Source organism: Petaurus breviceps, unplaced genomic scaffold (genome assembly GCF_028583685.1).
Source record: "Petaurus breviceps papuanus isolate PSGF00001 unplaced genomic scaffold, PetGlider_PUasm1.0 227, whole genome shotgun sequence".
NCBI lineage: Eukaryota > Metazoa > Chordata > Mammalia > Diprotodontia > Petauridae > Petaurus > Petaurus breviceps.
Window position 1 is genome coordinate 5,807,464 of NW_027185896.1, and position 17,153 is coordinate 5,824,616.

A 17,153-nucleotide genomic window follows, 5' to 3' on the forward strand; every position below is an offset into this window, starting at 1 on the left:
ACATATGGAGTCTTAAGGTCTGGTTAGCCTATGTGCTTTATAATTTTGGCAAACCAGAGAAATTCCCCAAGACCCAGCCTTTTCAAAATTCATCCATTTATTTAAGAAATATTTACTGATTACCTAGCTCTGTGGAAAGTCCACTCTTGAGAACTTAAATGGAGATTTCAAAATTCTTACCACAGAATCATCAATTTGTGAGATGCTATTGTGACTCATATCTAGAGTGGTCAATGCTCTCCATGTTGGAATAACTGCAGTTACAGGGCAATCAGGATGTGCACCCTCTGGCTCCCACTCATCAAATTCTGATGCTTCGGGAACAATGATTTCCTGTGTAAAAACAGTTTCAAACATCTATGAACATGTAGTGAATGCTTTCCTTTAAAACTCATCATTTTGACAATCACTTAAAAGTTTTAAAGACTTATTAAAAAGACTTCTATAAATTCTAACACACAGATACTCCCAATAAAATAAAGCTTCAAATTATTTGCACTAATACCACCTTGATAAATTGAGCTTTTTTTTTTTTTGCCTTCTGGAGGGCAATTGGGGTTAATTTGCCCAAGGTTACACAGCTAGTTTTTTTGTGTGTGGGTGTTAAGTGTCTGAGGCCGGAACTGAACTCGGGTCCTCCTGACTCAGGGGCAGGCGCTTTACTCACTGCGCCACCTAGATGCCCAATTGAGAAGCTTTTAAAAAACCTATCTGTGATGTTTAATAAGTGTGGCATTTTTAAATACATGAACAACTATCAGACTGTCCCATCTTGCCTTATTTTCTGTTGTTTTTTTTTCTTTTCTGTCTCAAATCTCAAATCATTACAAAAGAAATCCTTCGAGCCTTGTTGCTATGTATCAACAGCTTCCTCTGGCTCAAACTGACTAAAGTTTGCTATACATGTGACTGGTGGTATCATAACCTTTTAGAGTAGTAGCATGAATTTTTAGCAGGTACTCAGTAGATGGATGACAATACTTCTCAAAAATCCTCCATCACTATTATAGGATAAAAGTTTTGTTTACACTTCACCAATTCCCCCTCAGACTTCAGAAGTCAAACAAAGGCTAATCTGGAGACAAGATGATACTATTTGGCTTTATTCAAACTCTAAAACCAATGGAACAGAGGAATAAAATCTTTAATACACAAAAGCAAGGTCACGAAATCTTTTCGAATGCTTACAGAAAACAAAGCAAAATTTCTTCTGTAATGATCTGAGATTTGAGACAGGAAAGGAGAAAAGCAAAAAGAGATCATCTAATAGCTGCCCAATTTAGACTCAAAGCCTTACAGCTGGAAGGGACCTTAGAAACTAGTTAAAGGATCCTAACCTGAGATCTATATCTCTGGTTGTTGTTGGTTTTTGAAATATTCTGAAAACTGTATTTTAATATAATTGGTTTCTTTTTTAACCCTACGTGCATGCATTTAAAGACATGATTCTGAGAAGGGGCCCATAGGTTTCATCAGACTGTCAGAGGGCTTCACGACACAACAATGGCTCAGAACCCCTAATCTAATGTAATTCTTCTTTACTACAGATAGTGTAACCAGTGAGACTTGCTTGAGTTACACAGGCAGACCTGGTTGGAATTTAGGTCTCCTTACAGTGTGTTCCTCTGCCTACTACACAAAGGCAGTGTTTTCAGTACATAACTCCAATTAAAGATTCTTCACACATGCCCCAAATCTGTATAAGCAAAGGCACATTTTTTTAATACCTGGAGAAGGATTAATAAGTCGATTCAAAGTTAAAAAAAATAGAAACCTTTTAAATTCACTTAAAATACCTCTCCTGCTAAGTCAGAACAGTCCCCTTAGTAGCCAATATCCTTTTCATTTATCTAGTACTTGATCCTTTTTCAAAAATTTCTACATCCATGACCTCATTTGTTTCACCTTGAGCCCCCCTTAAAATCCACCAAGAATGAGAAATGAACATCATAATTTAAGTCTGTATTTAAGCTAATGACAACATTTATAATCCAATTTACTTAAAGACATTTCATTATACTAGGAAAAGTCCTAGTAGTATTTACTTTTAATAATCTGGCTCAAGCTAAAGTTGCATTAGTACTAAATATTAACATACATCTTTCACTTTAAAAAGAAAAATTACACAATTTCATTAAGTATCTTATTAATACCACTCACTAGTTTAAACTAATATCCATAGTGAAGTAATTTAACTTAGACTGACCAATATGATCATGATAACCTAGAATTTCAGAGCTAAGAAAGCCCATTAGTAATTAACCAGTTGATGCTAGCTGTGACTCGCCCAAGGTCATACATATCACTAATTATTAGCAGGATCGGACTAGGGTTTGAGCCTTGAAATTCTCAGTGTAGCATTCTTCCCACTATACTAAATGCATAGATCAGAGACAGGGAAAGGGCACTTATTTCAATCACCAATGAAAAAGAGCTGTAAATAATAACTGCTTGGACCACGACCTTCAACTTTTTCACGGAGCATAAGCTGAATTTAACGTTGAAGACCTTTGGTGATTTTTCAGGACAGGAAAGGGCATAAACTTACTTTCATTGAGGTTGCAGAGAAACGGACACTCAGTGTTGCTAAGGTGTGTTTGGATGAAATCAGCCCTTTGATATGCTTTGCATCACAGTGACTTATCTGTTTAAAGAGACAACATAATTCACAAATTCAATTTCCTTTACAATAAACAATACAAGGAACTACAAGGCAGGAAGCCAAATCAAGACCCGAGTCACCCCTGCAACAGACTTAACACCAAGTGAACGTTTTCTAAAAACTCAATGATGTCCTTCCCATTCTCACATTTAATAGTAAGGTAAGGGCACCTGTGTCACAGGCTAACAAAGTGCCACCAACCATCAGAAACGTGACTTGAGCACAAAAACCCTTTTAATCATACTAATGACTGAAAGAACACCTGGAGTCACGTGGATACTCCCTTTGTTTAACTGACATAAACATTTTGCTTTCAAGAACCTCTCTGCTAGGGTAAGGGGAACAGTAAAAAAGATGCTAAGCACCTGACGAAATGTATGTGTCACCTGAAAGCAAGAAATACCTTTTGGTTAAGGTCTGCTACTTGATGTAAAAAACTAGGTTGTGTTAAAGACAACCAAAATAAAGAAAATTTCTTCATAATTCTCAGAAAACGATATTGATCGAAACCTTACCTCTATCTGATGAAGAGACTTAAATATTGACAAATCAAAAGGCAAGAGATGCTCCTGAATGTTGCTGGTCCCAAAAGGTCCTCCTGTGCCAGATACCTTAGAATTAAAAATTTCATTAGGCATGATGCTTCATAGGATCCCCCACAAATGTTCATGTCATCAGTGTTTATGCTAGCTGCCAAACGGCATAGGACTGAATCATGCTTTTCCAAACAAAGCTAACACCAGCTTTAGCTGAGCTCTGCTGTGAAGTGTTCATTTTACAATGAAGAGCTAGACAAGGGTCTGTGTGTTTAATAAAAATAAAATAAGCCAACTGAGCTAAGGGAGGCCAGCGGTCAACTGTGAGCTCCTGCTGCCCCCTGGTGCTCAGCAGGGGCAATACACAAGCATCTCAGCACATCCAGTAGAAAGTTTAACGGCTCGGACAAAAAGGAAAACATTCAAGGATGCAGAAAAGTTCATCTCCCATGGACAATCTCCACCCTACCATGAAATAATATAGTAAATTTTTACCTACTTAAACAGTCACAGCATTACCCAACTCCTCTGAGATACACAAACCACTCACACACAGGTGAGTTACCTTTAGGTATCGCAGCCTACATGTGAAGTCCAGAATGTGGCCCAGGTCAGTCTGAGCATCTCCATTAGCACAGGTGGGCTTCCCTTGCCGAAGCTGCTGCGTGATCGCATATAACTGCAAAGGCCTAATGGCAAAAACCTCTCCAGCCACTAAGAGCTGTTCTCCTGAAAATCAACAACAAGGAAGTTAGTTCCCATTAGAAAAAGTATTTTAATTCACCTGCACAGTATGTGGTACCTGAGCTGCTTGGATGCTCTATTCCCTACTGGAGGCTCAGGAAGTTGCTGTCAAAAGATGCCTTCTAAGTACAGCTACAAAAGGCAAGCACAGTAAGGCCCAGGAAGTCCTACAATCCACAAAGGAATCCTGTTTTGTTACTTGTACACCACCAGGAAGAGGGCTGCTAGATGGTGCAGTGGATAAAGCACTGGCCTCGGAGTCAGAAGTACCCAAGTTCAAATCTGGCCTCAGACACTTTCTAACTGTGTGACTTTGGGCAAGAGTCTTAATCATGTTTGCCTCAGTTTCCTCATCTGTAAAATGAGAGAAGAAAATGGCAAACCACTCCGGTTTCTCTGAACACCACCTCGACCCCCATAAAAGGACACACACACACACACTCTCTCTCTCCCTCCTTCCCTCCAACAGCACAAATTAAACTTGGAAGCATACTTGAAGCTCTGGTAAAAGGAGGGCAGATAGTGAGATCCCAGACCTTTGATGTCACTAATAGGGGAATTCAAGGATGAGAAAACCCCTCCTACTGGGCTGGCTCTCTGCAAATCAGTTTGATTTTTAATTCCCCTTAGCCCATAGTTCTCAGAGAGTTGCCCATGGTCACAAACACCAGTCTGTGTTGGTCAGGACCTAAACCTGGGTCCTTCTGACTTCCAATCCAGCTCTTCATTCACTATAGTAAGCTGTCTTTCAAAGAAGGGGGAATAAGAGCTCATAAAAGGTCAAAAGTTAGGGATAGCTCCCACAGAAGTACAGATAAAACTGTGCCCAAACATTTTGGGGAGATGATTTGTTTCATGGAGACTGAATCTTTAGCTAGTGTCACTAGGGTCCTTATCAGTTGGCATGTATGTCTATATTCACTAACCACTAGTTAATTTGAGGCCGAGGAGGATCTATTTTACAGAAACTTGTCTGAGGTAAAAGAAAAGTAATGCAGGAGAAAAGAAAAGTGATCAATGCACTACCTATGAAGGCTAGTTAAAATATTTTCTAGTCCTTCCTTACCTTTGTGAAAGAGCTCCTCGGCTAGGGCAGCAGTGATGCCATTTATTTCCTGCAGAAAAAAAAAAGGGAATGATGGCGCTAAGAGGGAGGACCCCACCATATTTAAAACAGTTTTAGTTAACTTAATATTCACCCAGCTTTAGACATTCCCCAAATTGCAGAAAAATGAATACTTGCAGACCCCCTAAACTATTGAAACTCTTACACTATAGAAAATTAAGCAAAATTAAGGCAAAGTTCTTAAAGTTGTGTTTATAAAGGTTAAGACAGATTGTAGCATATAAACCTGCAAAATTTGCTTAAAAGACAAAGAGCAAAAATGAAATCCCCTAAAGGCAACAATTCAGCAACCACAGCCTTCAAGTAACTCCAGAGTCTACTTCACTCTAAGAAAGCAGTCCTAGGAAGGAAGCTGTTACCTACCACTGCAAAATAATACAATGTTCCTGAAGGTTAGTAACAGGAAGGGGGATGAGGAACAGGGGGACCAACAGGACAGATTTTTTTATACCTTTTGCAAGCAAACATGCACGTCTCCCACTTTAAAGTGTCAATAATACATTCTCATTTAATCTTTCCTGTAAGGTGGGTACTACAATAGTAGCATTCCCATTTTACAGATAAGAAACTGAGGCTCAGAGAAGTTTAACTGACTTGTCCACTGCAAAACAGTAATTATCAGAGCCTTTCCTGGCTTCAAGCCCAGCACTTCACTATATTTGCACTAAGTGAAGAACCACTGCTCCCTGACTAGTACAAGCCTAAAAAATTGTTAATAATATTTCTAAAGGAGTGAAGGAGAGCAAAAAAATTTCCTCCCAAAGCTGGGATTCTTCTCTTTATATTAATTTTTGAAATAATGCAGAGGTATAGTCAAAAGGAAATGTGTCAAATATAATACACCAGGCTTTGGCTTGCAACTTTAGAACCACTGGCTTTTCAAGTTTCCTCAGGGGTCATAAATAGAAAATCAAATAATTCAGAAACATGGCTATCAGTTCTATTTACACATCTTTCCAGAAAGAGAATGGTTTATTACTTGTACATTAACATATAACTTTCTAACTTGTACATTTTCAATCATCTGATTTTGTTTTAAAATTTCTTGTCCATATCATAGGTTTATGTTTCCCATTCTTTCCTCCATAGCTGTCATTTCATTTAATATTACTTTTCAGATCTTGTTTCGCTTCTCCCAGGTGCTCCTGTAGTCCTTGTGGCAACGCCATTCTTCTGAGGCTCTACCTGGAGCCTATGGTAGAGTTAATTCTTTCCTGTTGGGTTTACCTCTTGGGGTTCTTCTCAATCAACTATTTCTTCATTAAGTCTGGTGCATTTTTTTACTCACAGCCCCAGCATCAGCATCTTGACCGAATCTTTATTCTCTCCCACATCTGTAGAAGAGGTGGGCTCTACCTTGCAGGTTCCCGGACACAGTGATTCTGACTAGGCCCTGCCCTGTACAGGAATTCCTGGGTTTTGGCTCAGTCTCCTAGGGATTCAACTTGGGTTCTGGTGGTAGCCTCCACCTGCTCTGGTGTATCTCCCCTCTGAGTCCCTGAAAGTCTCTGGCAGGGTTTTTGTGTGGCCAGGGACCGAACAGAGCTTATGCTATTCCTATCTGGTTTTCTTCATCACTGTTCCTTCTAGTATATTTTAATAACTTTACTGGGGCATTTGTGGGGGATCTGGGCTCCTTCAGATCCTACCATGTCACGTAAGCCAGAAATCTGATTTCCACTAACTTATGAGTTTTTGTTAAAACCTTCACTGAATGGAAGTTCACTCTAAGGTTTAATGTATTAAAATCTCTTGCAACAATTAATTATTCCTACTTTCCACAGTAGAAGCAGAGGTGCTAGCCATATCATAGGACTTTAGAAGTGAAAGGGACCTTAGATATTCTCTAATATACCTCCATTTTCTATATAAGGGCCCAGAGAGGCCACTGTAACTTGTCGAGTCTCCACACCAGTTAAAGGATCACAGACTGTAGATTTAGAGCTTTAAGGGAGGTCTGCTAGTTTTCTACTTCCGTTTTACAAATGAGGAAGCTTCGGCTCAACAAGCTCAAGTGACTTGCCTAAAGTCCCTGAGGTGGCAGAATGGATTTGAACCCAGGGTCTACGATTCCAAGATACCTGGCTCTTTCCTCTGGATCAGGGTGACTCAAGTTAAAGGCAGAGCCATCATCTTCTAGAAAAGAATTTTGCATATGAAGAGGAGAAACAGAAAAGCCTCCAATGAGAAGCTATCGGGACATCTGCCACACTAAAAATTCTTCCCAAGATAGTTATTTCTGAACAGTCTCATGACTAGGAAACAGCTGTCAAAACGCAGGAGTCAGAAGGGAAATGCTAAGAGGAATCAATACAATAAACATTCGAGTAGTCATACATTAGGAAGACAGCATTAGGAAAAACTTTTTTTCAAAGATAAGAGACTATTTCTGAACAAAGAAGTTTTGCTTCTCATAAGACAAAGTGAACTTTAATATCTTTTCACGGAGCTCTCTAGAAGAAATAAATAATGTCCCATTGCCCAGAAAACCAAAGGTTTTAATGTTTTATTTCAAATAATTTGAGTTTTATATTTAATCTTAGTAATCATAACTAATATAATGCCTTTCCTTAAATAAAGCAAGCATGAGAGACCCTGCTACCAGAGCACAGGCTTCATAATTTTCTATGTTTAGAGCACTTTTGGTCAAGAACAGTTTGGGAACAAGTCTGGGTGGGTTTTTTGGTTTTGTTTTGAGCTGATTATTTTTACAGGAAATGTTTGCATGTGACGATCATTTTTTTTTTTGTTAAGAACTGAGATTCTGATGGTGTCAAAAGCTTCAGATATGGACACTGCCTTCTTAAAAGCAATGGCCTGGGCGGCCCTGAAATAACAAAAACAAAACAGTCACAGCCAGCACTGATACACATATAGTTAGTTTTAAAAGTTTACAAAGTGATTTACTTGTATTATCTAACTTGACTCTTACAACAGCCCTTTGAGGTAGGTGCTATTGTTATGCCCATTTTACAGATAAGGAAACTGAGGCTGAGAGAGGTTAAATGACTTGCCCAGGGTAACACAATCAATATTTCTCAAAGGCAGGACCCTGAGGCCTAGCCCCCTATTATGTCATGCTTGCCTCTCAATACATTCATGATTTAGATATGATTATCAGCAAGAGATCAAATTTTGTAGACAGCCAACAGAGTTTAAAAAAAGACACCAACTTTTTATTGGGAGAAGATATATTAACAGACACAAAGTTTTCCACCTTTACTCACCCCCTAAACCTGTATTAATCAATCACCAGGCATACAAGAAAAATCCATCCCAACCCACATCTCCACTCATCTTACCACCTTCCTCCCCAATCCCACTCCACCTCTGACCACTGCCCTTCAGCTACACTCCATACTTTTTAAAACTTCCCATCACTCAACAACTTGGGCTTTGAAGTTCCAAGAATCCAAATTGTCCACACTGCTGGAATTATCCTGGTAGTCATGTTCTAATCCCCAGGCCATCTTCCTCACTTTCTCCCACAGTTCAGCACCTGACTCACGGACTTCCACATTCACACATTCATGATGACCTTTCCTCCAGCTCTTGAATCTCCCAGGCCCTCAGTCTCCTTACATTCCAAGCACTCTTTTACTGTCCCTTGGCCTCACATAGGGACCCCACAGACAGATCCCATCCACAAACATTCCACTTTCCTAAATAAAAAAGGCTATTCCTTTAGCTGACCTCAGCTGCTCTCTCCCTCACCCCTCCTACACCCATGCTTTGCCCTCTTGGACACCTCCACCCCCCAGCACTTTCAATGACTTCTGCTCTGACTTACCTCTGTTCTCTCCAGTCTTGACTCTAGAGTCAGCAAGTTCACCTCTAACTGTGCTCTACTCTCAGACCCCTTGAGCCCTCATTCCATCAGCCTTCATAACTTGCCAAGTCTCAGTCCTCAACTACTCCCACCATTCACCTCTGCTCATCAAATTCACAGTGCTGCTGAACAGCAGTCTAAGTTATACAATTATAATGATCAGGAACAGAAGTTCACATTACCCAACTTCAATTGGGCCTTCACTGCAGCAAGAAAATTCTTGTATTCTTCCCTGACTCCTTCACTCCCCACAAACTTTTCTTTAAAAAATTTTAAAAATATAATTAATTTATTTTTAATTTTCAACATTCACTTGCATGAGATTTGGAGTTTTAAATTTTCTCTGCCTCCCTCTCCTCTCCCCTCCCCAAGACAGTGTCCAATATGATATAGGCTCTACTTACACATTCATATTAAACATATTTTCACTTTAGTCAAGATGTAAAGACAAATTAGAACCAACGGGAAGAACCATGAGAAAGCAGAAACAAAGCAACAAAAGAAATGGAGAACAAACAGTACGCTTCCGTCTGCATTTAGACTCCCAAGTTCTTTCTCTGAATCCCACAAACTCTTCCAAACCTATTGTCTCAAGCTTCTCACCCCTTCTATCCCTTCCCCACCAGCTGAGGGCTCTGATGCCATTCAATTGAAAATTTTCTTTCCCCTCTCATCTCAAAATCTCCTGACATCACCTTCCTACCCTCTCTTCCTTTTCTCCAGGTCCTGACAATAAAGCAGACCTTCTCCTCACCAAGGCCGACTCCTCTATGTGTGCCCTTCATCCCACGCACCCCCCGCTTCTCTACATAACCTTCTCAGTTCTCATACTCAGTTCTCTCTCTTCCTCCAATGTTCACCTCACTACTCCCTTGTGGTTCTTCTCCATAGGACTGCTCATTTTCCATCTCATCTACTGGCTTTTCATTTCTATCACACTCCCCAAATGGGGGGTGTTCCTCTTACCTCACTACACAACTTCATCAGACCTCATGGTTCTCCCTACTAAATTAGAGACCTATTACCCGACTCTGATGTACACAGTGAGCACACTGAAAAGGATGAAGAAGGGCATTACAAACAGGGCTTCCAGCTTCCAGGGTCATGCAGATGCATATGGGAGGCTGATATGTGGAGAACAACTATGCAGATGCAGCCTTTTACAGATCTTATAAAGCTTTCACTGGTAGGAATGCAATTGTAATGGATCACTTTGGACAATGGATAACGGCTCAATGCATGTCTCTTAGAATGAAAATCAGGTAACACAGTAAGCAGAATACTAGACCTGGAATCAAGAAGACAAGAGTTCAGACCTAGCTCACATAAACCTGTGCAAGTGACCTAAACTCTAAGCCCCAGCTTTCTCATCTATAAAATGGGGATTAAAATATTTGTAGCATCCAACTGACAGGGGCATTACAGATAATCACAGAATATCAGAACTGGAAGGGAACTAAGAAGTCATCTGGTTCAAACTGAATTATGTCACTTAATCTACCTGGGACGACTGTTTCCTTCCCTATAAAATGAGGAGTTGGACTATACAGCTTTTGAGGTGCCACTGAGTGCCAGATCTCTGAATGAGAATACCCTATGAAGGGTCATCCAGACACTTTTTTGGATAGCCCTCACCGTGGGGAAGTATTTCCTTACATCAAGTCTCTCTCTGACTTTTGGCTGTTAATCTTAATTCAACCCTCTTGCACCAAGCAATTCAATGTCCTCCCATCCTCCCTCTTATATCCTATTCATCCAGAGTTATTAGACTATGGGCTCCTTCAGGGCAGGGATCATTTTTGGCCTTTCTTTGTTTCCTAAGCACTTAGGATATTGCCCAGTACATAGCAGGTACCTAATAAATGCTTGTTGATTTCTATCTCACAACATAAAATAATTTTATTTACAAATTAACAGAAATATATAAGATTTGTACTCAAGACCACAGGAATTAACCAAACCTACAGTGAACAGCTAACGAGTGCCCTTTGTCCTGGAGACCTGCTAAATCTGGAGAAATCACAGCACTGTTCTGGGGATGGCTCTAGTGGTGGGTGGTATCACTGGATCTTCCACTTCAGGGTTCCCCTTTGTGGGCTGTCTGCCTGTGCATCATTCCTTGCAGCTGTTTTTGAAATTAAATTTTATTTTTTTCAATCAACAAAAATCTGCCTTCTCTCCCTCTCATCTTCTCTTCATAAATCAGAAAGAAAAATGAACCCCATTACCAAAAGTGTGTAGACAAGCCAAACAAATTTCTGCATTGGCTACGTCCAAAAAAAAAAAAAAGGTCTCATTCTACACTCTGAGACCCTCACCTCCTTATCAAGAGGTGGGCAGCATAGTTCATTGCGCACTGGAATGGTGGTTGGTCATTACATTGATCAGAGTCCCCAAGTCTTTCAAAATTGTTTGTTTTGGGGGCGGAGCCAAGATGGCGGAGTAGAAGCACGACCTTCCCGCGGCTCCGGCTTCCACCCTCCTCAATCCATGTAAAAAGGGGACTCTAAACAAACTCTGGAGATGCAGAACCCACAAAATGACACAGAGAAGCTAACCTCCCGCTGAGGACAGCCCGGCAGGCCGGCAGGAATCGGCCAATGCAGCGGTCTGGGAGCTGAGCCCAGCACCACGCAGAGGCTTTAGCCCCAGGGCAGGCCTGACCAGCCGCCAGCCAGAGGGACTCCAGATCAGCAGCAGCTGTGGCCATTTCCAGATTTATCAATACATAGATGCGAAGGACAAGGTGAGAGGCCAGTGCAGTCTGGACTTTGGGACCCAGGAAGTGGGAGTGCGTGGCTTTTACCCCCGGAGCGAGAAACCGCTGAGACGCCAGCACAGCCTGCCAGCGCCATGTGGCGGCTTCAGCTCCTGGTCTGCAGAGTGTAGGGGGACCAAGCACCAGTCTGAGGGGTCATCGCTCTTGCTTTAACCTGCTTGGATCTGGATTGCAGTCTAGGGTGGAGGTCCTGGGGTGTGTGTCCAGCTTGCCAGAGCGTGTGGCGACCTCAGAGAGGGCACCCATCTAATACCTCCGGCAGCTGAGAAAACCCCAGCGTTTGGGACGAAAACTTCCCTGTCTGGTGGCAGAGTCCTACTGTGGCAAAAAGCCCAAAAGTCAAATCATTGAGTGGCAAAATGAGCAGGCAAAGGAAACAAAGCAGACAGAAGATTCCAACATTACACTCCTATTTTGGGGATAAGAAGGAGCAAGGCATGGAACAGGAGGAAAACAGTGAAGTCGGAACTCCTGCACCAAAAGCTTCAAAGGAAAATACAAGCTGGTTACAGGCCATAGAGGACCTTAAGAAGCAGATAAGAGAAGTGGAGGAAAAATTGGGAAGAGAAATGAGAACAATGCAAGAAAATTATGAAATGAGAGTCAACAGCCTGACTGAAGAAAATAATACCTTAAAAAACAGACTGACTCAAATGGCAAAGGAGGCTCAAAAAGGCAATGAGGAGAAGAATGCCTTAAAAAGTCGAATTTGCCAGATGTAAAAAGAATCTCAAAAGCTCACTGAGGAGAATCATTGCTTCAGAATTAGACTGGAGCAAATGGAAGCTAATGACTTTATGAGAAATCAAGATGCTGTTAAACAGATCCAAACAAATGAAAGAATAGAAGGCAATGTGAAATATCTCATGGGAAAAACCACTGACCTGGAAAATAGATCTACGAGAGATAATTTAAAAATTATTGGACTGCCTGAGAGCCATGACCAAAGTAAGAACCTGGAAAGCATCCTCCAGGAAGTTCTCAAAGAAAACTGCCCTGATGTTTTAGAACCAGAGGGCAAAATAGAGGTTGAAAGAATCCACCGATCACCTCCTGAAAAAGATCCCAAAAAGAAAACTCCTAGGAATTATTATAGCCAGGTTCCAGAATTCCCAGATTAAGGAGAGAATATTACAAAGCAGCCAGGAAGAAACAATTTGAATATTGTGGAAACACAATCAGGATAACCCAGGATCTGGCAGCTTCTACACTGAGGGATCGAAGGGCCTGGAATGTGATATTCCGGAGGTCAAGGGAGCTGGGATTAAAACCAAGAGTGTCACCTACCAGCATGTTTCAGGGGAAAATATGGTCATTCAGTGGAATACAGGACTTTCAAGCATTCTTGCTGAAAAAACCAGAGTTGAATAGAAAATTTGACATTCAGATACAAGAAGCAAGAGAAGCATGAGAAGGTAAACAGGGAGAAGAAATCATAAGGAACTTATCAAAGTTGAACTATTTTTTTTTTTTAAACAATCGGGGTTGAGTGGCTTGTTCGGGGTTGCATGGCCAGTTGTTGTTTCTGGGTGTGGTGCTGGGTGTCTGGGCCCGGATTTGATCCGGGTCGTCCCGGCACTGGAGCCGGTGCTCTTGCTCACTGAGCCACCTGGCCAAAGTTGAACTATTAACATTCCTACATGGAAAAACAATAATTGTAACCTATGAAACTTTTCTCAGTAGTTGAAGGGATTAGAAATATATATATGTCTTTATATGAGGGTATGCAGGCATATGAATACATATGTGAATGTGTGTATATACGTTTACAGGTATACATATATAGAGGGCACGGGACCAATTTAACAGGAAGGCATGATACTTAAAAGGTGAAATTAAGAGGTGAGAGGAATATAATGAGAGGAGATGGGGAGAGACAGAGTGGGGCAAACTATCTCATACAGAAGAGGCAAGGGAAAATGGTTACAATGGAGGGGAAGAATAGGAAGGCAAAAGGGAATAGGTCAACCTTATTCCTATTGAATCTGGCTTGAGAAGGGAGGGAAATACACACTAAATAGGGGATCTCACCCTCCAGGAGAATAGGGGGGGGAAGGGGATGTGAGGGGGGGATGATGGAAGGGAGGGCAGGCTGGGGGGGAGGGAAGTTGGAAGCACCCACTTGTGAAAAAGGACAGGATCAAAGTAGAGAATAGAACAAGTGTGAGGTGGGATAGGAGGGAGGGAAATATAGTCAGTCTTTTACAATACATCTACTATGTTATTGTTTTGCATTAACCACACATGTACAACCTATACTGAACTGCTTGTCCCCCCAGTGGGGGTGGGTGGCAGGGGGGAAAGGGAATGAATCTGGAATCGAAAGTTTTAAAATCAAATATTCAAATATATGTGTGTGTGTGTGTGTGTATATATACTATTATTAATACCATTTTACATGTAATTAAGAAAAAAGATATACAGGCACTGAGGCATAGAGATCTACTGGAAAAGTTGAAATGGGTATGGGAGAAAATATGGGAGAGAGCAGATTGGAGGTGGGGATATCCTGTGGGACTGCTGTTTTGGGGGGATGGGTGGGGGAAAAACGGGGAGAAAATTTGTAACTCAAAATCTGGCGGAAACGAATGATGTAAATCAGCAGTTAATAAAGCATTTAAATAAAAAAAAATGTATGTTTTTATAATACTATTATTGTACAAATTGTTGTCTTGGTTCTGCTCACTTCACTCTGTATCAATTCATACAGGTCTTCCCGTTTTCTCTGAAGCCACCCTCTTCATCATTTCTTATAGCACACATTAATTAATATTCTACCACATTTATATACAACAACTTTCTTATCCATTGTCCTACTGGTAGGCACCCCCTTATTTTCCAATTCTTTGGTACCACAAAAAAACTGATATAGGTAGGCAGATATAGATATAACATTCTTAAGAGTTTGTTTTGCTTACTTAGGTCTAATTCTTTAGTTTGCTTTACCCTCTTTTCTCTCCTTTTCTTTTCCTCCCATTAAACAGGTCCTTGGGCATGGCCTTTTGACTAAGTCCAAGTTTTGCAGAACAAATCCTTTTATTAAGGGAATTGGTTCTGTGAATTTGGATTCAGTCAAAGCGCCACACTTGAGGACCTAGGAGCCACAGATTTCCCACCCATCCTATGTCCTTGTTGAGTGAGATTATTTTTACGCCCAACTGTATATGTATATTTCTCTCTTTGACCAGTTCAGATGAGGGTGAGATTCAAGTGTCACCCACTCCCCGTTTGTATAGACTTCTATTTGCGCACCCCAATTTTGAGATAGTCTGGTACATTTTCTAGATCTGTTTGGAGGAGTGTTAGGGTAGAAATTGGCTGTATTTCTTTTTTCTACTCTGTCATCTTGGCTCTACCTCAATTCCATAGTTTAACGATCATCTCCATACAGATGACTCCCAGTGTCCCATCTCTAGCCCCAGTCTCTTCTCTAAGTTTCAATCTCACATCAACAATTGCCTATTGGACATTTCAAAGTGGATGTCTCAGAGACATCTCAAAATTGACACATCCAAAACAGAATCTGTATCTTTCTCCCCTACAATGTACACATCTTCCAAACTTCCCTATTTTTGTTAAAGGCACCATCATTCTCATCTTCCAGGTTAGTGACCTTTTTGCTATCTCTGACACCCTCACTCTCTCTCACCTTACATATATCCAATCAGCTGCCAAATCTTGCTGTTTCTATCTCCACAACCTCTCCTGCACCTAACCTCTTCTTTTTCTCTACTCACACAACTACCTTAGTTCAGGCTCTTCTTACCTCTCATGTGGATGATTTTAACAGCCTCCTAATCAGACTCCCTGACCCAAATCTCCCCCACTTCAGTCCATTCTTCACCAGAGTGAGTTATCCTAAGTGTTACTCTCACTTTCCTACACAATAAAATTTAGTGGCTTCCTATTACCTATGGAACTGAAAATAAACTCCTTTGTTTAGCACTGAAAGCCCTTCACAATCTTGTTTCAAACTATTTTTTCAGCCTCACTGTCCCCTTTGTCCCTCTGTGATCCAGTCAAATTGGCTTTCTCACTGTCACTTAATACTCTTCTGTCTCATCTGCATACCTTTTCAATGGTTGGCTCCCAAGCTAGAAATGTATTCTTACCCTCCAACTCACAGAGTCCTCATCTTTTGTCCATACACAGTTCAAGCACCACTTCTGCATGAAACCCTTCCTGAGCCCCTCAACTGCTAGTACCTCCCTCTCAGAGTACCCTTCGTTCATCTTCTGTCCTTGGTTGCTTCTTGGTTAGAATGTCAGCTCCCCAAGCATCAGTACTGTTTCATTCACTGCATCTGTATCCTGAGAACCTAGTCACTCAGCCAAGTTAACATTTACTAAGCGTTTACTATGAGCCAGGCACCCTGCTAAGTGATAAGAAGCATGACTGAGTGGCTAAGAAAGGCAAAAAGAGTTCCTGCTCTCAAGGAGAAGACATTCAAATGGAGGCAACAACATGTAAATCGCAGGACACATACAAGACAGGGATAACACATGGGAGGTAACGTGCAAAGATTTGCTCTTTGTGAGCACCAAGGGTGTCATTGTGTCTAGCCCAGTGTCTGGCACCAAGGAGACAATCCCTGCTGAGTGATATGTACAGAGATCCATAAAGGCAGGATGTGAAAAGCCAACTTCATTATCTGTTATATAGTAAGCAAAAAGCTGTTCCTGTCATCAGCTTTATAAAGATTAACCCGCTCAGGGCCAGTTCAGTCATTTGGCTGATGACTTTTTCCTGTCAGGGGTTCCCGAACATGCTGGATCAAGTTTTCTTGCTCACAATCATGTAGTTCTATCAATCAGAAGACAACATTCTAGTTATGCTAGCTATGTTATGCTGGCACGCAATGGCCAGATTAAGTAAACGTCTCCAAAGAACTGATTCTTAGTACAAAATACCGAACAAGTGTTTACTAACAAGCATTAAAAACAAGTATGAGGTACTAGTTTCAACAGGCTCCCAAAGAAATCAAACTAAGGAAAAAGCCCTATATATACAAAAATATTTATAGCACCTCTTGCTCTAGTCACAAAGAACTGGAAATAATGGGGATAACTATGTATTGGGATATGGCACAAATAATGGTATATGAATATGATGGAATACTATTGTACCATAAAAAATGAGGAAATGCTCAATTTCAGAGAAACTTGAGAGGAACTGTAACTGAGTGACTGAGCAGAACCTGGAAGACAATTCATATAAGGAAACATAAATCAGTGAGAATTGGGGAACTGTGATGAATGCAATTACTAAACACGTTTCTAGAGGACTGATTATGAAGCTTATTTAACCCCTCTCTTGATGGCTGATGGACTTAAGATATGGAATGAGATATTAATTTCCAGACATAATCAACTTAGGAATTTGTTTCGCTTGACCTTGTATATTTATTATGAGAGTTTTGTTTTCCCTTTTTCCCCCTCAATAGAGAAAGCAAAGTAGAACAGGAGGGCAAAGAGGGT

General features: G+C 40.9%; 1 protein-coding gene across 4 annotated transcripts in view; it reads right to left on the bottom strand.

Moving 5' to 3' along the window:
• The window catches only part of NISCH (nischarin), a 50,861-nt gene that overhangs the window by 23,688 nt on the left and 10,020 nt on the right, over positions 1-17,153 (bottom strand). For all 4 annotated transcript variants that reach the window (XM_069095551.1, XM_069095552.1, XM_069095553.1 and 1 more), the window contains exons 4-8: positions 5,009-5,057; positions 3,764-3,927; positions 3,178-3,273; positions 2,549-2,644; positions 181-333 (exon numbers count right to left, since the gene is read on the bottom strand). In XM_069095551.1, the coding sequence (XP_068951652.1) occupies positions 181-333; positions 2,549-2,644; positions 3,178-3,273; positions 3,764-3,927; positions 5,009-5,057 (558 nt within the window). The remainder of the gene's footprint in view (positions 1-180; positions 334-2,548; positions 2,645-3,177; positions 3,274-3,763; positions 3,928-5,008; positions 5,058-17,153) is intronic.